General features: G+C 48.9%; 1 protein-coding gene and 1 pseudogene across 3 annotated transcripts; both read left to right on the top strand.

Annotated features, from left to right (window-relative positions):
• The first annotated feature begins 2,075 nt into the window (after positions 1-2,075).
• LOC311620554 (nucleotide triphosphate diphosphatase NUDT15-like) lies at positions 2,076-8,302 on the top strand (annotated as a pseudogene). Its single transcript has 2 exons — positions 2,076-2,120; positions 7,740-8,302. The product of its transcript is annotated as a nucleotide triphosphate diphosphatase NUDT15-like (transcript).
• An 8,051-nt stretch (positions 8,303-16,353) lies between these two features.
• On the top strand, positions 16,354-21,966 carry RABGGTA (Rab geranylgeranyltransferase subunit alpha). Of its 2 annotated transcripts, none has more exons than XM_084890893.1 (17): positions 16,354-16,558; positions 16,864-16,918; positions 17,078-17,188; positions 17,590-17,714; positions 17,857-18,044; positions 18,295-18,498; positions 18,818-18,901; positions 18,991-19,073; positions 19,164-19,265; positions 19,361-19,466; positions 19,558-19,609; positions 19,770-19,858; positions 20,011-20,099; positions 20,196-20,312; positions 20,891-21,004; positions 21,274-21,361; positions 21,757-21,966. In XM_084890893.1, the coding sequence occupies exons 2-17, from the start codon at positions 16,916-16,918 to the stop codon at positions 21,903-21,905; spliced, it is 1,704 nt and encodes a 567-aa protein (XP_084747019.1). In that variant the 5' UTR covers positions 16,354-16,558; positions 16,864-16,915; the 3' UTR covers positions 21,906-21,966. The 2 variants fall into 2 exon arrangements, with proteins under 2 accessions (XP_084747019.1, XP_084747020.1); XM_084890894.1 differs by having other exon boundaries at positions 16,555-16,721.
• Positions 21,967-22,191: the final 225 nt, after the last annotated feature.

The following is a 22,191-nucleotide window of genomic DNA, read 5'->3' as shown; positions in this document are numbered from 1 at the left end:
TATCTTCAGTCTCGGAGGCCTGTTCTAACCCTTGTGCCCTACTCTTACTTCTAAACGAGGAGCAGCCCTGGGTCCAGAGGCCCCTCCCCTTTCCAGGTCCTTATGCAGCTGTTTCCATCACCAGAAACTTCCCTACCCCATCAGCAGAGAGAGGAAGAGAATGACTGGTGGCCTAAGGAATGGAGAAGAACGGCCACCGGGAAGGGATGTGAATGCCGAGGCACCCAGCCCTCACAGAAGAGGGCCCACAGTGCAGCTGTGAGATGCACGAAACACCTGAAGTGGATTCCTCTCCCTAGAGCAACTGCCCAATAGTTAGGGTGCTAAAACGAGACAGGTTGTGGCACCTTTGTTCCCAGGGTGCCCCCAGGAATGTGAGCCTGACCAACTGGCCAACACAAAAGCAGGACGGTGATGGAAGCAGGGCTGGACCGAGGTGTCTCAGATCCCAGCTTTTGGGACGTCTGAGGAGGAGCTCTCCTTGGCTCCTGAAGGCCCCTTTGGGTGCTGTGAGTGACAGTGGTGGGATTTAGGCACAGGAATGAGGAGCCCCAGCCCAACAGACAAATCGAGGTGAGATGGTTGGGCCCACACTTGTCCTTTTTCCTTCCTCATCCTGGCTGCTACCCACCATGGTCCTCATGACACGGTCTCTGAGATGTTGAATGATGTCCCTTCAGCTTCTTGGCCTCCCCATCCCTTGGGAGGAACCCCACTGTATCTCAGAAGTCACTTTGCCACAGCCTGCCCCATCACTCTGTCCCTGGTCCTTACCCCCAAGTTGGTCCACTACTCCACAGAGCCTGTCCTCCCCGGACCTCTCTGTGCCCTCTCATGCCTCTCGTCCTGCCTCTGTTCCTCTTGGCCCCTGTGCCCACCCTCACCATCACCAGACCTCTAACCCCACCTCCCCTGGCCCCCCTCCATCTCCTAATCAGCTGGCCTTCGTTGCAGCCTCCTGCTGTGCCCTAGACATGGCAGGGCGGACAGGCACAGGCCGGCCTTATGAGACAAGGGTCCAGCTCAGTCATCATCACAAAACAATTAGACAACCACGGTGATCCCTGGGTGGGGACTCGCAGGAGCAGAAAGCGTCAGTGCGGCCAGGCTGCTCGCCAGGTCACGCACAACTCTTGTTCCTTTCAGGTTTCACCCTCCTGGGAGTGTTACAGCGTTCTAATCCCTGCCTTTCTCTGCAAAGCCTCCCACTGCCTCCGCTCCTGTCTTCAGGAGCCAAGATCATCCTTGCCTGTCTCAAGCCAGGGCCCAAGCAGGCTCCCTCACAGCAAGGCCAACAAGCCACCGCCTGCCTGGACTTGTGTGCCGGAAGAGGAGTTGGAAGCCACCTGTGCTGAACTTGGAATCGGAGACAAAAGGAAACTTTCTTTTTCTTTTTTTAAAAAATATATTTTATTGATTTTTTTACAGAGAGGAAGGAAGAGGGATAGAAAGCTAGAAACATTGACCAGCTGCCTCCTGCACACCTTCTACCAGAGATGTGCCCACAACCAATATGCATGCCCTTGACCGGAATCGAACCCAGGACCCTTCAGTCCGCAGGCCATCGCTCTATCCTCTGAGCCAAACCGGTTTTGGCGAGGAACCTTTCTTAAACCCTTGGAAATGGAGGCCGGGGAACGAGGTGGGACCTTTTATTTCTTTTCTGTAGGCGTGCCTGAACACTTATGCCCCTACCCCTGGCTCCCCCTTCCTTGAAGAGGTGGTTCCAGAAGAAACAAGCAAAGCTGAAACTCCACAAGCAGACTATACCCCACCATCCGCAGAGGGGCTTGTGCAAGAGGAAGCAATGGGGACTGGGCTGCGGGCTGTTTAGTCACTGGAACACAGCTGAGCCAGCCACAGGCTTGCAATATTGCAAGACTGAGAGAATTAGTGTCTGCTGAGCGCCAGCCATGACCTAAACAGTCTTTCTGGGTCTTACTCAATCCTTATTCATCTGCCATCTACTGGAAGCACTCTCTTACGGCTGAGGAAACTAAGGCAAACTCCCTGAACCTTAACCCCCAGGTCCTCCCTGCCCCACCCCTCCTCTCGGAACTCAAGCCTGAGTCATGATGGGCTACAAAGGGGACGTGGTGTTCCCTTGTCAGCGATTCCAGGTGTGCTCCTTCTTCAATGAATTCTGAGGTTCCACCCCATCTCCTGTCCACTCCCTCTCCACCTCACCCCAAACGCCCCACCCTGGGATCTAAGAGTCCCCAGCTTTCCCTCCTAATCCCCACTGAGCCTAGGGGTGTACCTTTCTTGGGCCTCCATTCTTACCATTTATTCATTCACTCATTCATTCATTCTTTCCCAGGACACCCCAACACCACCAATAACAAGAATGACACTATCTCCGTACCCTGTTTCATTTCCTCGGGGCCCTTAGGACGCTCTGAAATCATCTTTCGTGTGCACTTGCTTCTACAGAGTCCGTATCCCTGACTCAAGGGTGGAAGCTCTGTGTGAGCTGGGGCCTTGGCAGACTGGGACACCGCTGTAGACTGAGCTGCTATTGGTGCTCAATGAGTATTGCTTGGTGATTGGCTGGATTATGTAAATGTTTGTTGAGCAACCGCCCGGGTGCAGACACCAGGCCAGGGGAGTGGATGTGCAGGGAAAGGGGATGTCGCACACCATGGGATGAGCAAGAACACAGCACTGCAGGCCCCAGTGCTGGAGAGGCACTGAGGACAAGCCAGGCTCCTCGCCTCCGGTTAGGCCCCAGCTCTAAGCTCCCTTCCCTAGGAAACCTCCCCCACCCCAGATGCAGGCGTGTCTACCTCTCAGCATTATTCCCATCATCCAGAAAGTTCTATTGGACAGCCCTGCTCTGAACCATAAGCTCCATGAGGGCAAGGCCTGAGTCTGTGCTTGGCTCACTGTCAGGGCCCCCAGGCCTAGCACAGTGTTCAGGACAGAGGGACTCAGACCCAGGCTGGTGGCTGGATGAATGGAATAGGGAAGGGGTAGAGGCTGGGTCCTCCTCCAGCGGAGAGCTCTTCTTTCAGGGACTGGTGCTTTGTCCCCTGTGCTCATCTACCAGCCAGCGCACTGCCCTGCCTCCCCAGGCCCCATAGTCTCACTTTGTTCTAAGGCTTTGGCTTCTCACACGGGCAGAGAACCTCAGGGCTGCTGTCTGCTGGCACCACTCACATTGTGTATTCCCTAAACTCAAGGTGCCCCCTGGAGTTGTGCAGCAGTGGGTGCTACCCAGCTCTGCCAGGCAGCAAGCTTTTTGGCCATGTTCCCAGCCTACCAGCGCTCTCAGCAATTTTAAGGCAACGCTGTCATCTTCAAAACCCACAGTGCAGTGCCTGACTCCTGTAACAGAAGTTTTACCAGATTTCCAGCCTCACTGCTTGCTTGCTTTTCCAGTATCTCCTTCTTCCAAGATGCCAACCTGAGTCAGCACCCATCTTGCCGGGTAAGATCAGATGCTCTATAGTGGGGATTTTCCCTTTGGGGCCCCACCCTCCCCTCTCACCAGCCAGCTTATTCCTTCCTCTTCCTCTTCCTCAGCCAAGAAGTATGCTATGAGCACATGGTGGCACCACTGGCCATTGAGGAATTTCCCCAGCCTAGCAAAAGAATCTGGGGAGCAGGGAGGAGAGAAAAAAATCCAAACACTCAGACCAGCTTCCCAAGGAACCTCAGAACCCTGGGATAGACAGTGTAAAGGATCTTCTTGCACTTTGAGTTATTCTGATCCTTGGTCCATCCCAAAAATCAAAACCTTGCAGAACTTTGGGGTAGGGAGACTCTGATCCTTGAATGCCCTCTATCACATTCTCATAAATTGGTTGACCAACACATGCTTGATTATCTCCCATGATGGTGAGCTCACCACCACTAATTGAGGTCCATTCCACCTTTGGACAGCTTTAATTATTAGAAAGTCTTTCCTCATGAGTCTATATCCACTCAATGGTGATGGAAGCAAATTCTAGAAGTTAGCATAATAAATTCGAGAAGTTCATCAGAAGGCTGATAGACAGGGCTGAAGATTTACATATATTATTGTCTTCTGTCAGACAGCTGAGGACAGTTCCCCCAATCTGATCATCTTGTTATTGTTTACCAAACTTTACCTTTAATATGTGTATCTGCTTTGCTAGAGGGCATGATATGTGAATAAAAAGCCCTGTGTGTGGAGATTCAGAGAACTTATTCACTGGAACTCAGCTTCCTCTGGCTCCCCCATGTATTCCAAATTTATATTTCTTTTTTTTAAAATATATTTTATTGATTTTTTACAGAGAGAAAAGGAGAGGGATAGAAAGTCAGAAACATCGATGAGAGAGCAACATCGATCAGCCGCCTCTTGCACACCCCCTAATGGGGATGTGCCCGCAACCAGAGTACATGCCCTTGACCGGAATCGAACCCCGGTCCCTTGAGTCCACAGGCTGACACTCTATCCACTGAGCCAAATCAGTTTCAGCCCAAATTTATACTTCATGTCTAGTCTCTTTATTAATTTACTCACAGCCCTTCTCCAGATTCCTGGAGATGCAGAAACACCCTGGCATTAATGGCGCCCAAGACAAGGATGTCTGGAGAAGAAGTTTCTCCTAAGCGAAGAAATTAGTCACCGGTAAAGGTGGGGTCACTGTGTGGGTAAAGCTCTTACCAAGCTTTGGATTTCGAGAACCAGAGTGAGCAGGAGAGTCTTTTGTTTCAAGTCAGACTATAATGGGGAAGAATTTGGTTTAAAGGCAAAAATATCATTGTAAATTTTTAACTTCCAGGCTCAAGGATAAAAACATTAAAATATCAGCCAAAACCGGTTTGGCTCAATGGATAGAGCGTCGGCCTGCGGACTGAAAGGTCCCGGGTTCGATTCCGGTCAAGGGCACGTACCTTGGTTACGGGCACATCCCCAGTGGGGGGTGTGCAAGAGGCAGCTGGTCGATGTATCTCTTTCATCGACGTTTCTAACTCTCTATCACTCTCACTTCCTCTCTGTATAAAAATCAATAAAATATATTTTTTAAAAAAAACATTAAAATATCAAAAGGTACTTTTTAAAATCAGGCTCAAGAAAAAGAGCGCCGTTGCCATATTTAACTATGTGGGTTCTTGTTCAAACTGCATGCCTAATTTGTATTAGGGATTGAAAGTCTATAATAAGAAAAAAGCTCCGCTGCCAAATCTGCCTATAGTATTGAAAGGCTGGGCAGCTCTTGCAGGGAGACTCTCTAATGCTTTGTTTAAAAATTACCATAGGATGCATTGGGACAAGCAAATTTTAGCAAAAATAATTTTAAAAGCTAGTCAATGCCGCTGAAACCGGTTTGGCTCAGTGGTAGAGCATCGGTCTGCGGACTGAAAGGTCCCACGTTCGATTCCGGTCAAGGGCATGTACCTGGGTTGCGGGCACATCCCCAATAGGGGGTGTGCAAGAGGCGGCTGGTCAATGTTTCTCTCTCATCAACGTTTCTAACTCTCTATCCCTCTCTCTTCCTCTCTGTAAAAAATCAATAAAATATATTTTTTAAATAAAAAATAAAAAATAAAAATAAATAAAAGCTAGTCAATGCCATGGAGAGTGGAATAGAAAAAGATTCAAGAAAAGAACTTTGATTTATTAAGTCTATATGTTATTTGTTGAATGTAGTTTTATCTATCATTTTCTATTAAGCATGTCTTTAATTTAATAAGAAAAGAAACATAGCCAGACCATTTACTAAAATTTTCCCAAAACAATCAGGATGTGGGGATTGGGAGACACATGGTGATCCTATAAAAATCGACGGGAGTGTCTTTCCCCCCCAAATACTATTAGAAAAATCTCATCTCCACCATGTTTTTCTTTCCCAGTTCGTAATTCAACAGTTTTACAGAATTCAGAAATGCATCTGGAATTTCTGTACTTATAAAGAGAGAGAGAAAGCTGGCCTAAGACAGATGTGCTCACCACCCGATTTCAGATTTTAGATAGTTTTGGGCTCAACCTAATTCTCTATGAATGCTACAGAATAAAGCCCAAGACTTTTTTCTCAAAAGAAATATTGTGGAAAGGACCCAAAAGAAAGATACGGGCTGGTTCTAAGCAATAAGATTGGTGTTTCCATAATAAAGAGTAGTTTTTTTTAATAATAATGGACCGCATCCCAAAGTTAACATTAAGGCTGCTAAAAAGTCAATAAATTATCTCTGTTATAGAATTTTTCAAAGTAAATGCCTTGGATAGTAATAATTGCTTTTAGAATCTCAAAATTGTTGAAATATAAATATAGCTAAAATAAGGAAATTGTAGTAAAACTTTTCAGTAATAATATATTAATAGTAGGGGTCCAGGAGCCCAGGGGAAAACTAGCTTCGCTTCTCTGATGGAGTAGGGGGCTAGCCTTCCCAAGGCAGCCTCTGAGGAAAGAATGTGACTATTTTGCATTTAAATGGCTACAAGCTTGCCTCCAAAATCTTGGCAACTTAAAACTTTGAGAGTATACTGAATTAAATAAGAAAAAACTTGTTGAATATCTAGGTATTTTGAAATGACAAAGTACTGAAATGTTAATCTGAATTTGCTGCATAAAAACATCTGGAGGGTTGAATTAAATCTATTAAGTATATCTTGTATTTTTTAAAATAAATTCTTAAAAAGGTAAAGGTGTTACTAATCTAAGAAATGCTAAATATTTAACTTGCCAGCTAAAATTTAAGGCTTCTAAGAGTTTAAAGTTCAAATTAAATTAGGAGGAATTATATAGTATGGTAACAAAATGCATAAAGCACATGTGTCAAACACAAGGCCCGTGGGCCAAATCCAGCCCGCCAGGCCTTGCAATGTGGCCCGCACCGCGCTGTCATCACTGCACTCCGCTGTCAGTTTATGACATTGTCAGTTTATGACTGTTCAGTAAACCATTCGGCCCGCGATTTAGGCTGGATTTTAGATTTTGGCCCCTTCTCTGATTGAGTTCGACACCCCTAGCATAAAGTATAAAAATTTATTTTTGAAAGATGAAATAGAGAAGGTCAGAGACCGGGATGCCAGGACACAGGCTTTCTTGAAGAGAAGAGTACTGTACCACTGCCAGCTGCTTCCAGAGAGAGGAGCAGAAGAGAGCGAGGGCTGGGGCACAAGCACCTTTAAGAGGAGGACAGAGAGGGGACAGGGCTTAGGGCACTCAGCACACTCTGATTGGTGGTTTCATGTAAGGCCTATGATTAGGGACCTGGGGACTTAGAAATGGGGGCTTAGGGTATTTGGCAGGTGCTGATTGGTGGTTCAGTGCTCAGGAATGTCTGGCGGCAGGTGGGGTTTACGTCTGTCCATCAACTTGAGGAAGGGAGGATCTATCAGTTTTTTAAAAAATAATTCTTGAGCCGAGACCGGTTTGGCTCAATGGATAGAGTGTCGGCTTCGGGACTGAAGGGACCCGGGTTCGATTCCGGTCAGGGGCATGTACCTTGGTTGCGGGCATATCCCCAGTGGAGGGTGTGCAAGAGGCAGCTGATCGATGACTCTCTCTCATCGATGTTTCTAGCTTTCTATCTCTCTCCCTTCCTCTCTGTACAAAATCAATAAAATATATTTAAAAAAATAATAATAATTCTTGAGACTGAACATAAACTGTGCACCTATGGATGAGGACAATGGGGGATGGGGAGGGGGCAGAGGGTGGGGTGGGAACCTGGTGGAGGGGGAAGAAATGAGGAACCTTTGTAATAATATGAACAATAAAGATTGATTTAAAAAAAATAATAATTCTTGTATTTTCACTAAGGAAATTAGTAGTTTAAAATACATTGATGTGTCCCTGGGAGGCGGCTCACGGGTGCGCCGGCCCGGAGGCGGGGTGGGAGTTGTGGTGACCGCTGCAGGCATCCTCGATGTGTCCTCCTGGGAAAGAGGAAGGGGTCGTTGGGAGCTGGCAGTTTCCAACTCCGCGGGGGTCATTTGGAGTTCGGTGGAAGCTGGGAAGAATGTGCTCAAAGGAAACCTGGAAAGAAGCAGCTCTTCACCTGAAAGATGCTCGCTTGGCCTCGGTTGTGAACTCCTTCGCTGAGAAGGAGCATTTCCGTGATGTCACTATACTAACAGAAAGAGAGGTGGATGTGACTCATGGTTCAGAACCCAAGAACGTAGAGCCTGAAAAAAATGAAAGTTGGAAGTGGGTTCCTTGGGAAGAATTTTCTCCACTGGACCAGCTTTTCTGGGCACTACGTTGTTTAAAGGAACAAGATTATGATCCATTTAAAGAAGATTTGGGCCATCTGGTAGGATACAAAGGAAATCATCTCTGGATGAACAAGATTAACTGATTTAAAAAAAAAAAAGACAAAATAAGGTCCAGAGAATGAAAAATACCTGTATTTCAAAACAACTCCATTTTATCTAAAAAGTCCCATATCATTACCAATTTGTTTTTAGTCTCTTAATAAGCTTACCACCCTTCCAGGCAGTACATATGAAAAATTTACTGGGATTATATTATGATTTATATTCCAGATTTAGAAAATGTACTAAATGATGATATTATGATTAACCTGCTTTCCGTATTTCACTGTGATAGTTTCTGTGTAGTTTGTCATTATCAACTTGCATGGAGTGCAATAGAATTTGCCTTAGTATTTCAGTTCAAATAGAGATCCTAATTCAGATGCTAACACCTACAGTAGAATATATCATGTTTGTTGATTTTTCTCTTCTGTTTTATCTAAGACAAAAGGTTTTTGTTAATATATTGTGATAGTCCTTTTAACTAGAGTGAACAGAACAGGTTATTAGGGTATATTTCCTAGGTTTCTGATTGGGACCGTAAACCAAGAAAAGTGAGAAATACCTCCTAGGATCTGTATTCTATCTTTAGCAAGCCATCTAATTTTGGATTTCTCTCTTAATCTCCTTGAGATCCAGTATCCTTAAATGTAAAATAGGGAGATTAGACTAGAGCAGTGGTTCTCAAATGTGATTTGGGGAAGTCCTTGAGCCCTTTGAAGGATACTCAAGATCCAAGCTGTTTTTTTAATACTAAGACATGATTTGCCTTTTTTTACTCTTCTGAGTATACTGAAGAGTTTTCTCAATGCTACGTGATTTGTGCTAACAGACTGAATGCAAAAGCAGATACGAGAATCAGCTCTTCTATTAAACCACATATTAAAGACATTTGCAAAAATGTTAAATATATATATGTGTGTGTGTGTGTGTGTGTGTGTGTGTGTATCAAGTATGATAAAATGTCAACCTAAGATATAATATTTTATATGGTCTAATTTAAAAAGAGAATTAATCCTGTGGTCTCAACCAAATTTTTAATATAAAAACCAATTTAAAATTAATTAATATATTTTAGAATAATTATAAAAAGTACATAATATAATACAGTGGTGCCTCGCATAAAGAACGCCTCGCACAGCGAACGCTGCACACAACGAACTTCATTTCATGATTCATACAACGAACTTCGTTTCACACAACGAAGTCGCCCGAGCTTCCACGACTGCTTTGCCCGAGCTTCCACGACTGCTTCGCCCGAGGAACACGAAGAGGAGCTGACAACTGAAGAGCTCCAAGCACTTCTGGTCCAGCAACAGGACAATGCTCAAAGGGAAGCGTCATCTGATAACGAGGAGCAACAATCAAACAATCAACCAATCCCAACTGCTGACATCAAGAACATCCTGGTCAAATGGAAAGCAGTTCAGGAGTTTACCAATGCCCACTATCCGGATTCAGCTGAAGCAAACAGGATCAATGATCTTTACTCCGATACTCTTGTCCGTTATTTCCGGCAGATGTTGGAGAAAAGAGAAAAACAAACGACTTTGGACAGGTTTTTCATGAAACCATCGGCCAAAAAGCAGAAAATGGATGAAGATGTGCAAGATTCGGTAGACTCTACTTAGTCTGTCTTAAAATTAAAAAAATGTGTGTGTTTTTTTTTAAAAAAAAATTATGTTTTTAGATGTATCTAAATAAAAATAATAACAAAAAATTTATCTTTTTTTATGTCATCTTAGCATATTTTATGCTACAGAACGAATTATTTTTTTAACATGTATTGTTATGGGAAAACGCGTTTCACATAACGAACTTTCCGCATAACAGACTTGCTCCTGGAACGAATTAAGTTCGTTGTGTGAGGCACCACTGTATTTGGGATATATATATATGTGTGTGTGTGTGTGTGTGTGTGTGTGTGTGTGTTTGATAATCTTTCAAAGTTCAATTTCAATACTTTAACTTAGGGATACCTTCTGAAACATTTCATAGCCCTGGAGTAATTCAATGGGTTTGCTCTCTCTTCGTAAAAGAAATATATATATTTTTAATATATTTTATTGATTTTTTACAGAGAGGAAGGGAGAGAGATAGAGAGCTAGAAACGTCGATGAGAGAGAAACATCGACCAGCTGCCTCCTGCACACCCCCCACCAGGGTTGTGCCCGCAACCAATGCACATGCCCTTGATCGGAATCTAACCTGGAACCCCTCAGTCCACAGACCGACGCTCTACCAATGAGCCAAACCGGTTTCGGCTAAAAGAAATATTTTTAAAATAGGCTAATCTAGATGAAGCCGGTTTGGCTCAGTGGATAGAGCATTGACCTGCGGACTGAAAGGTCCCAGGTTTGATTCCTGTCAGGGCATGTATCTGGTTGCGGGCATATCCCCAATGGGGGGTGTGCAGGAGGCAGCTGATTGATGATTCTCTCTCATTGATGTTTCTAACTTTCTATCCCTCTCTCTAAAAAATCAATAAAATATATATTTTTTAAATAGGCCAAATCTAATATACTTGAAATCATGTGGAATGTGTTATCAAATAAAAATTAATAAATATATTTTATTTACATACTTATATTTTAAATATTATAAAGTTTTAACCTATAAGGGAGGGCAGGCAAAGTTGCTAAAATATTTCTTAAGTAAAAGCAATGAAATTTTAAAGACAAAAAGCCCTCAGGCAGCCTGCATTTCAAATGTGCTGGCGTGGAACAGCATTTGTGCCTCATGGATCAAATACATGCTTGCTTTCCTTTTTCAATAAAGATACCTACTTTAATTACTCAATAAATCAAGGTCTCATATAAATTAAGTTATACGAGAAGCAAATCCTACCTAATAAAAGAATAATATGCAAATTAACCATCACTCCGCTTCACAAGCCATACCCATATGCCACACCCATAAGCCCATCAGAGTGAGTATGCAAATAAACCCAACCAAGATGACTACAGCCAGAGAGAGCAGGAGGGAGGCGTTTTCCCAGCAACAGAGGAAGCCAAGCTTTCCACCTTCCCTTGCCAGCTTACGCCTCCACTCCAGGCTACAAAGTTTTGAGTGGAGGCTTAAGCCGGCAAGGGAAGGTGGAAAGCTTGGCTTCCTCCATTGCACTAGCCACACTTCAAATGCTCAACAACCATATGGGGCTAGTGGTGACCACATGAGATGGTGCGGATACTATTTCCACATTGCAGAAAGTTCTAGTCTAGCACAACACTTCACTAAGCTGTGAGCTCCAGGAAGGCAGAGACTGAGGCTTTGTGGTCTGACACTGCCTCCCTGGCATGCCTCCCTAGGCCTTCAGGCCCAACTCTGATGCTAAATATCTATCAGCTGATTGAATTGATTAATGCACACACCCCCACACTGCACTGAGCCCCAAAACAGCTCTGGTACCTGCCTCTTCCTTACTCGCTTGCCTCCAGGACCTAACCCAGGGCTCATGGTCTCTTTCCTCCCTCCAAACCAACTCTGGTCTGTGACTCAGGGTCACAGAGGCATTGTAAATGTGTGTGTGTGTGTGTGTGTGTGTGTGTGTGTGTGTGTGTTGGAGAGTAGGAGTAGAGGAAGGATTGGTAGGGCAGGAGGTGATTCCAGGACAAAAGAAGTTCAAGTTCAACTATGGCAATCGCTGCTCCTACCTATGCAGTGGGCAGGCACCCAGGCTTTGGTTGAATTCTGGTTGTGTTTCCTCCCAGCTGTGTGGCCTTGGGCAATCAACATAACCTCTGTAAACCCACATACCTACTTCACATATGTAATGAGTACATAACAAGTCTGGGGCTCCATCGAAACTCTCTATTGCTTACTCCTTTCTCTCCACACCCCCACACTGCACCAGGCCCCAAAACAGTACAATTCCTTCCTCAAACATCATTGAGATGCTGGCTCTGAGACACCTGCAGGCTTCCCACTTATCCTACAACAGGAGGCTAAATATAACTCCTGACAGCTCATCTTGCCTTAAAGCAAGAGGCTTGTCATTGCTATCCCTGCTCTTATCTTAAAGGCACTTGGCTCACCTTTTGTCTTGCCAGCCAGCTAAGTCTGTTTGGTTTCTCTTCCCCACCTTCATAGCGTAGTACGTGCCTGAAATGCCTTTCCTGACCTGTCTTTCCAAAACCAGGCCCTATCTTCTCGGAAGCAGATTTGTTTATAATACTCACTTCCTCCTTTAAGCCTGGTTGACTCAACATTCCCAGTTTTAAGATTGCTAATTACTAAATAATAATTCATGCCTGTCTCAGCCTTCACCCACCCCTTTCCTCTTCTCTTCGTGACTATGATGTAAGACTATACCTGGCCTATCTGCACCTGTTGGCACCTGTCTTCCCAGGTAGCTGGTTGTGCATATGGGTGTGTTAGAGTGGGAAGCATAAGCAGGTGGTGCCCAAAAAAGGCTGTTGGTGATATGGGAGGTTAGACCAGACCAGACATAGGTCCCATTTGGTCACTATAGGTGACATCTAGCAAGTTACTTAATCTTTCTGAGTCTCAGTTTCCTTGCATATTTGTCACAAAAATTGGAAAATTACTACTATTACTATTTACTGAGCCCTCATTCAGTGTAGTCACTATTCTAAACACTTTACATACATTATTTTATTTCCTCTTCATTCTAACCCTAGTAGGTAGGCATTATTAAAAGTTGTGGAAACTAGAGCTGAAACCAGTTTGGTCCAGTGGATAGAGAGTCAGCCTGCGGACTGAAAGGTCCCGGATTCGATTCTGGTCAAGGACATGTACCTTGGTTGTGGGCACATCCCCAGTAGGAGGTGTGCAGGAGGCAGCTGATCGATGTTTCTAACTTTCCATCCTTCTCCTTTCCTCTCCATAAAAAAATAAAAAATAAAAAATAAAAAAAAAACAATAAAATATATATCTTTGCCAAGACCGGTTTGGCTCAATGGATAGAGCGTCGGCTTGGGGACAGAAGGGTCCCGGGTTCGATTCTGGTCAAGGGCATGTACCTTGGTTGCGGGCATATCCCCAGTAAGGGGTGTGCAAGAGGCAGCTGATCAATGATTCTCTTTCATTGATGTTTCTAACTCTCTATCTCTCTCCTTTCTTCTCTGTACAAAATCAATAAAATATATATATATATATATATATATATATAGATATAGATATAGATATAGATATAGATATATATATATAAAGATACAGTTTTTAAAAAAAAAGTTGTGGAAACTAGCTGGTTTGGCTCAATGTATAGAGCGTCAGCCTGCAGACTGAAGGGTACCGGGTTTGATTTAGATCAAGGGCACATGCCCAGACCGTGGGCTCAATCCCCAATAGGGGCCATGCAGGAGGCAGCCGATCAATGATTCTCTCTCATCATTGATGTTTCTATCTCTCTCTCCCTCTTCCTCTCTGAAATCAATAAAAAACACTTTGTTTTAAAAAATGGTGTTGACGAAATATGAAGAATTTAAAGCCATACTTCCTTACCCAAATGTGATTTATAAACATATATATGTCAGATGGACATACACTTTTCAAAAATACATCACACACACATACACATTGTCACCATGGACCCCATGAAGGCTCCACCTGGGAACCTTTCTGAACTGGTCCAGGCCACACAAACTCTCCCATCCCTAAATGCCAACAGTACTCACTGTTAGGCCCAGCCAAGCCAGCCCTCACCCGCTGTGGTGTTTTGTTCATTCTTTCAAACAGATATCCATAACTCCTAAGAACTAGGGATAGTATCGGTGAGGCGAGACCAAACGTGTTGTTGGTGTCCTCCAGGAACTCTGAATCTGATAGGAAAGGCTGTGAACAAATAAAGTAGGTGCAGAGTATATATGGGTATTTTTCTATCTTTTAAAAAAATATATGTTTCTATTGATTTGAGAGAGAGAGATAAGGGAGAGGTAGAAAGCGATAGAAACATTGATGAAAGAGAAACATCGATTGGCTGCCTCCTGCATGCCCCCTACAGAGGATCAAGCCCACAATCCGAGCAGGAATTGAACCAGCGACTTCTTGATTCATGGGTCAGCACTCAACGATTGAGCCATACCAGCTGGAGTATAAGCACTAGCTTTAACAACACATATGAAGGTCTTCTAAATCAGGCTGGCGTATTTTGGAGAACTTCCTGGGGGTGACATTTGAGGTAACTCTATAAGATGAACAGGAGTTACCTAGCAAAGGAAGGAGGGTCAAGAAGAGAGAATAGGCCAAAACCGGTTTGGCTCTGTGGATAGAGCGTCGGCCTGCGGGCTGAAAGGTCCCAGGTTCGATTCCGGCCAGGGGCGTGTACCTTGGTTGTGGGCATATCCCCAGTAGGGGGTGTGCAAGAGGCAGCTGATCGATGATTCTCACTGATTCAAACATCAGCTGATTGATGTTTCTAACTCTCTATCCCTCTCTTCCTCTCTGTAAAAAATCAATAAAATATATTTTTTTAAAAAGAGAGAGAGAATAGGTTAATATGTTTGGGAAACTGCAAGTAGTGCAATTGGCTGTGATGAAGAGTTTTTAACAGGGACAGGCAGGACAGGAGGCCAGAGCAGTGGGCAGCGCCCAAGTGCCAAAAGGCCTCTTGTGCTAACCTGAGAAATCCAAAATCTGTCCTGAAAACTTGTCAGGAGCCATGGAAGTCTTCTATGCAGAAATGTGACATGATTAAGTCTGCATTTTAGAAAGACTAATCCAGCAACACAGAGGATGAACTCATCATAGAGGGGACAAGGTGGAGATGGGGGAACATTGAAACGACATTCAACAATCCAGGGAAGAAATGAGCTTAAATTATTAAGTGCATTGGGAATACTGGTAGACATCTCTATTTAATAGATACAGTATTAAGGAAAGTGGTGGAGGGAATAGTGAATAAGGAAACATAAAAGCCAAAATTCAGCCTGGATGTAGGAGAGGCAATACCTTTTTTGGGGGGGGGAGAGGGGCATGACCCACTTCCAACCTCACCCAATGGTTGTTGAGGGGCGGGACTTTGTTTTTTGTTTGTTTGTTTTCTTAATTAATTTCTTTATTGATTAAGGTATTACATATTTGCCTTCAACCCCCCATTCCAACCCCCCTCCCCTCCCCCTCATGCTCCCACCCCCTTATTGTCCTTGACCACTGGTTAGGCTCACATGTGTGTACATAAGTCCTTTGGTTGATCTCTCCCTTTTATCCCCACCCTCCCTTTGAGGTCCAACAGTCTGACCCATGGCTCCTTATCTCTGGGTCTGTTCTTGTTCATCAGTCTACGTTGTTCATCATTTCCCCCAATGATACCTTTTGACATTTGGGGTTCAAAGTGTCTCTGGGACACCCATGTACTATCTAGTAGGCTTTTGAATATGTAAAGCTTGCAAGATATCTGGGTTGGGCCAAAACCGGTTTGGCTCAGTGGTAGAGCGTCGGCCTGCGGACTGAAAGGTCTCGGGTTCGATTCCAGTCAAGGGCATGTACCTTGGTTGCGGGCACATCCCCAGTAGGGGGTGTGCAAGAGGCAGCTGGTCGATGTTTCTCACTCATCGACGTTGCTAGCTCTCTATCTCTCTCCCTTCCTCTCTGTAAAAAATCAACAAGATATATTTTTTTAAAAAATTTTTAAAGATATCTGGGTTGGAAATATAAGTTGGAATAACATCAGCTTATGGGTAGCAATTAAAGCCATGCGTGAGGCAGAAGTCACCCAGGAAAAGTGGGTTCAGGAGATCTAGTGGGCCCAGGACTGAGCTCTGGGGAGCTCCAACTCCTAGCAAGTGAAGGCTTGATTTGTGACCGTTCTCCTGGTAACAGTATGTAAAGTGAAAAGGGGGTGCGGAAAGGGGCTGAAGATCACCAACTTTTAGGGGAAAGGGAGGGGCAAAGGTGCCAGAGGAGAAACCAGGAAAAAGTGTCAAGTCGAAGGAAGTCAATAGCGTCAAATGCTACAGAGGTCATGAACGCTAAGGACAGGAAACTCCATCCATTAGATCTGGCAACTAGGAGGTGTGGGCAGAATGGTCAGTAGAGTAGTGAGGACATTGTTTCTCTGCTGGAGAGAAACCTCTTGGACTGAACTGCGGTTGGAGTAGCTGACACGGACGACCATGCCTGCTGCTTTCCTGCGCAGGCCACAGCCGCGCATGCGCACTCTCACTCCCCGGAGGGCTAACAGACTAGGCATTTCCGGACCCCGCGCACGCGCCTTCGGAGCCCACCGACTCAGCTCCGGCCTCCGCAGGCCTGAAGAGGGCGCTGCGCCTCGGAGAGCCGGGGCGGGGCGGCGCTCTAGCCAGCGTCCCGGCTCGGTGGTGGGTGCCGCGGCTCCACGTCCCCCAAGCGGCCTCCCTCCCGGCGCAGGTGGGTCCGCCCGCGGGGGGCGGGAGCGCCGGGGAGCTGCGGGGAGGGCAGGGACGTAGCCGCCGGGCGCGGAGTGGTCCCGATCGCCTGAATGCCTGGGCTCCGAGCTAGCCCCGGCGGACAGGGCTGTAGGCAGGGCCGCATCGGTGCAAGTCCCAGTCCGGTGGGCAACTCCTCCTGGACATGCGATGGCCGCCCAGAACCCCTTTACTTTACACCCCTGGGGGTCTCGGTCCCGGCCCGCGTGCGGCTTCCGGGAGACAGCTGGGGGCGGGGCTCCCGTGATTTGACACTTCTTCCCCCAGGTTTCACAGGCTGCCACTCGACCCCTCCGGTCTTGAACCCTGAGCCGACACCATGGTGAGAACCCTGAGCCCAGCCGCTCACCTCAGCACGCCCCTGCCTTTGCCCCTAGTGGCCTGGCCTCTGCATTTCCCTGTGTGAACCCGGGGCTCCGCAGTGGGTTGTCTCTGCCCCTGCAAGTCAGCTCGCTCCCTTTCAACCCGCCCGTCCCTGTAGCACGGGCGCCTGAAGGTGAAGACTTCGGAAGAGCAGGCAGAGGCCAAAAGGCTAGAACGGGAACAGAAGCTGAAGCTGTACCAGTCGGCCACCCAGGCTGTCTTCCAGAAGGTGGGGCCCGCAGAAGTAGCCCTCTCTCCACGTGGCCACTCTTGGTGTATATATATATATATATATATAGGACTGAGGCCAAGAGCTGGGCCTCACAATCAGACTGTCTGGCTCTATATCTGGGCTCTGTCACTAAATCCTGTGTGACCTTGGGCAAGTTACCCAGTCTCTTTGGGCCTCAGGTTTGCTCATCTGTAAAATGGGGCTCATAATGGTAACAGGCCTCGTAGTTGCAATAAGCCTTTTGTGAAAGCTAAATGAGAATACATGTAAACCCATGGAGTGCTTTACATACTACCCGTTGTATGGCATGGGATTTATAGAACGTAGTTCTGTTGATGTTATTTAGCCCTGTGGTGGGTGAGTGATACGACTTCTGACCCTGCTTCCTATCTCCTCAGCGCCAGGCTGGCGAGCTGGGTGAGTCAGTGCTGGAACTGACAAGCCAGATTCTGGGAGCCAACCCCGACTTTGCTACCCTCTGGAACTGCCGACGAGAGGTGCTGCAGCGGCTGGAGGCCCAAAAGTGTGTAGGGGTTCAGGGCCCCGGGAAGATGACACTAGCCCTACCCCTGCCCTGCCTGGGTCCAGCGGTAGATGCAGAAAGCCAGGGGTGAGGTGAAGTTGGGTGTTGGAGGACCCTGATCCCTATGCCTCTCTGGGTGCAGGTCCCCTGAGGAGTTGGCCACTCTGGTGAAGGCAGAACTGGGCTTCCTGGAGAGCTGCCTGAGAGTGAACCCCAAGTCCTATGGCACCTGGCACCATCGCTGCTGGCTGCTGAGCCGCCTGCCAGAGCCCAACTGGGCGCGGGAGCTGGAGTTGTGTGCCCGCTTCCTCGAGGTTGATGAACGGAACTGTACGTGCCTGCAGATTCTGTCCCTGCAGCCCTCACCTACCCCACATCCTGGTCCTGGGGCCTCAGGAAGGCCCAGAGTGGGGAGGGATGACCAGGATGGGCCCACTGAGCTGATGGCAAAGGAATGATGGAGCCAACCAGTGTGGGATGCAGAGAGGTCTTCCTTGGCACCTTTAAGGGAACTCCAGAGGCACCGGCCGGGGAGCTCCCCTTGCCCTGTTTCTGAGATGCGCTGTAACCCTTCCCCCAGTTCATTGCTGGGACTACCGGCGTTTCGTGGCTGCGCAGGCAGCGGTGCCCCCTGCAGAGGAGCTTGCCTTCGCCGACAGCCTCATTGTTCGAAACTTCTCCAACTACTCTTCCTGGCATTACCGCTCCTGCCTCTTGCCCCAGCTTCATCCCCAGCCAGACTCTGGACCACGGGGGCGCCTCCCTGAGGATGTGTTGCTCAAAGGTAAGCAGGGTCAGGGGTGCTGAGGAGGACTCTGCAGCACTGTTCTTCCAGCCCCGTCCTGTTCCTGAGTCTGCGCTTGGGTTTATTGAGCACCTACTTCATGCCTGGCTCTGGGGGGTGCATAACATTCAGCCCCTAAGAGAAGGGAGCTTACGTGTCCAGTGGGGGGGAAACAAAGCTGGTGGATACAGCCATTGTACAAAGCCAGCATATAGTGAAACTGAGTACCGGGGGTACTCCAAGGAGAGGGGGGATGTTGGGACAGCCAGGATCCCACCAGACTCCTAACCACAGCCCCGTGCCTCCTCGGCTTCCGCAGAGCTGGAGCTGGTGCAGAACGCCTTCTTCACTGACCCCAACGATCAGAGCGCCTGGTTCTATCACCGCTGGCTGCTGGGGCGAGGTGAGCGGTGCGGGAGGAGGCTGGGGGTTTAGGGCTCGGCGGGAATGGGAGAGGACTAAAGGAGACCCGAAGCTGTCTCTCCACCCCAGCTGACCCCCAGGATGCTCTGCGCTGCCTGCACGTGAGCCGGGACGAGGCCTGTCTGACGGTGTCCTTCTCTCGGCCCCTCTTGGTGAGTCCCCCAGCTCTGGCCAGAGGACATTGTGGATTGTGAGCTTCGTGCTGCCGGGCTGACAGCGTCTCTCTCTGCCTCCTGTACCAGGTGGACCCCGGGACGGAGACCTTGCTGCTCATAGTTGATGAATCCCCCCTGGCTGTGGAGTGGAGGACTCCAGATGGCAGGAACCGGCCCAGCCCCGTCTGGGTATCCCAGGATTGGTGGGGCGCCATGGGGGCGGAGGCAGGGCTGGGGTGGGACCCTCAGAAAAGCTGGGGGTTTCCTTGACCCGGTGCTCCCAGCTCTGTGACCTGCCCGCTGCCTCCCTCAACGACCAGTTGCCCCAACACACATTTCGTGTCGTTTGGACGGCAGGAGACGTCCAGAAGGAGTGCGTGCTCTTAAAAGGTGATGCAACCTGCAGCCCCCCGGGTTCCCCCCCCCCGCCCCCTCCTCCTCTCACGGGTGTTCCCCTCCTGCCACCTGCTGTTTCTTCCAGGCCACCACGAGGGCTGGAGCCGGGACTCGGCCACAGATGAGCAGCTCTTCAGGTGACGACAGGGAAGCACGCCTACAGGAAAGGGTTCTGGGCATCAGGCAACTGGGGCAGGAGGCAGGGTGCTGGGGCAGACGGTCTCAGCCTGGAGAGAGGGAGGGCCCGTCCCCCAGTGCCATGGGCATCATCCCTCCCCCCGCCCCCGCCCCCATCAGGTGTGAGCTGTCGGTGGAGAAGTCCACGGTGCTACAGTCTGAGCTGAAATCCTGTAAGGAGCTGCAGGAGCTGGAGCCTGAGAATAAATGTGAGATGTGAGGCCCTTTTTCCTGAGAGCCTGCTCCTCTCAGGGAGCCCCTTTCTGTGTCTGTTGGGGGGACAGGGAGCAGGAAGGGTCCCAATAGTATGGGAGCAAAGGCGGGTGCACGAGAGACGCTCCTTTTCCCACCCTCTCCTCAGGGTGCCTGCTCACCATCATCCTGCTGATGCGGGCGCTGGACCCCCTCCTGTACGAGAAGGAGACCCTGCAGTACTTCCAGACTCTCAAGGCGAGCGGGGCCCGCGGGAACAGACCGGGGGAGTGGGGGGGCTGTGGGGAGGAGGAGGGCGGCTGACACCAATTCCTTGTCGGCCCCGTCCGCCAGGCCGTGGACCCCATGCGGGCAGCCTACCTGGATGACCTGCGCAGCAAGTTCCTGCTGGAGAACAGCGTGCTCAAGATGGAGTACGCGGAGGTGCGCGTGCTGCACCTGAGCCACAAGGTATGGGCTGTGCATGTGCCTTCATCCCGCGGCCCACCCCCTTCCTCGTGGCCTCGCCAGCTTTTCTGGTCGTTCCCGGGCCTTCAGCTGAGGCCCTGTCTGTCCGGCCTTCAGTCTCGGGTGCCTTTCTGGGTATTGCTTTCTCTGCTCATCGGAGCAGGCCAGCTCCTAACGCCTGAATAGTCCCCAGAGATTCCTAACCAACGGTCCAGACTGGTTTTCCTCTGTTTGAAGTCCTTCCCAGCCAATCTTCCCAACACATCAGTTTTACCCCGTCACTGCAGTCCACCTCTGCTCCCAGCAGGCCTACCCCTGCCAGTGCCCCAGTGCCCTCCTCTGTCCCCTCTACCTGCCCCGACTCCATTCACTCCCCTGGCCACGTCGCCCACAGCACTCACTCTGTCCCATGTCCTTGACTTGTAGCATGTGCTGCGGTGGGTTGTAAGGTAAGCTTCCCACCTGCCCCATCCTCCCCTCAGTTGCGGTCCCCAAGGGCCTGTGCGGGGCACAGAGGGCAAGTGCCTCATAAATGATGGCTGAGGCCCCTCCCCTTCGGGCATATCACTCCGTCTCCTCAGGATCTGACGGTGCTCTGCCACCTGGAACAGCTGCTGTTGGTCACTCACCTTGACCTGTCGCACAATCGTCTCCGAGCCTTGCCCCCTGCCCTGGCAGCCCTGCGTTGTCTCGAGGTAAAGCACTCACTCCTCCATCCCTGTTCTGGTGGTCCTTTTTCCCTTCCATCCTCTCCTCCAGAAGCCTGCCCTCCCTGCAAAGACTGCCCAGTCCTCCCTGCCCCAGCACACAATCCCCGCCTTCCCCCTCCCATCACCCAGCCCGACCCTAGGAGCGCTTCCATGCACTTATTATAAGCTGTTGGGCTCCCAGGTGCTTGTGCCAGTCTCAGGCTGATAGCTGCCAGCCTGCCCGCCTTGTCTTCCCTACCCTCCCTGCTCCTCAGGTGCTGCAGGCCAGCGACAATGCCATAGAGTCCCTGGACGGCGTCACTAACCTGCCCCGGCTGCAGGAGCTCTTACTGTGCAACAACCGTATCCTTCCGTCCGGGTGCCATTTATGTATTTATTTGTAGAATGATGTTTAACAAAGCATTTTTTAATCCTCGCTGCACTTTCACTCGGCAGTCTTTGTTCACTGCTGAGACATGGGTGCCTCTAGCCAGGGCTAGCCTTCTCCTTGGCCACAGTCTCCACCGTTCCTCCTAGTACCACACCCAGCCCTCCTCTGTGCTTCTCGCCTGGTCCCCGTGGGCAGGTGTCTGCGGTCCCTGCCCCGAGCCTCACTCCCTCTGGGGACGTGTGCAAGATGCCCACCACCAGGACGCCAGGCAGCAGTCCCCGCTCCTGAGGGAAAACAGTGCTGGGTACACAGGAGCAGACCAGATCTGGGGGAACCTGCCCACCTTTCCTTGACTCTCCTGCCCAAGGTCTCCAGCAGCCTGCAGCACTACAGCCCGTTGCCTCCTGCCCCAAGCTGGTGCTCCTCAACCTTCAGGGCAACCCTCTGTGCCAAACAGCGGGCACCTCGGAACACCTGGCCGAGCTGCTACCTTCAGTCAGCAGCATCCTCACCTAAGAGACCCTGCCCCATCCTTGCCCTCTAACTTATTAGGACTGAATAAAGAACGGAGAGGCGTCTCAGGCTGCTAAGCTGCTGCTGCCGCCACTACCATTACTGCCACCACCGTTACTGCCACCTTTTTGGAAAAGAAAGGGAGAGAGTTAGGGTGTGTTGACTCGCCTGTTTATTTTATGCTCAGGCCTGCTGTTCCCTGTCATGGAGAATCAGAGCCTCTGTGTTTAGGCAAAATCAGGGTGAGGGCTGGACTTGAATTTACGTTCTGGTTGGGGCTGGAGCCGGG

The sequence above is a fragment of the Pipistrellus hanaki genome, assembly GCF_964339955.1.
Source record: "Pipistrellus hanaki genome assembly, chromosome: 1".
Lineage (NCBI taxonomy): Eukaryota > Metazoa > Chordata > Mammalia > Chiroptera > Vespertilionidae > Pipistrellus > Pipistrellus hanaki.
Note: the sequence above shows the minus strand (reverse complement) of the source record. Positions and strands in the feature narration are given on the sequence as shown.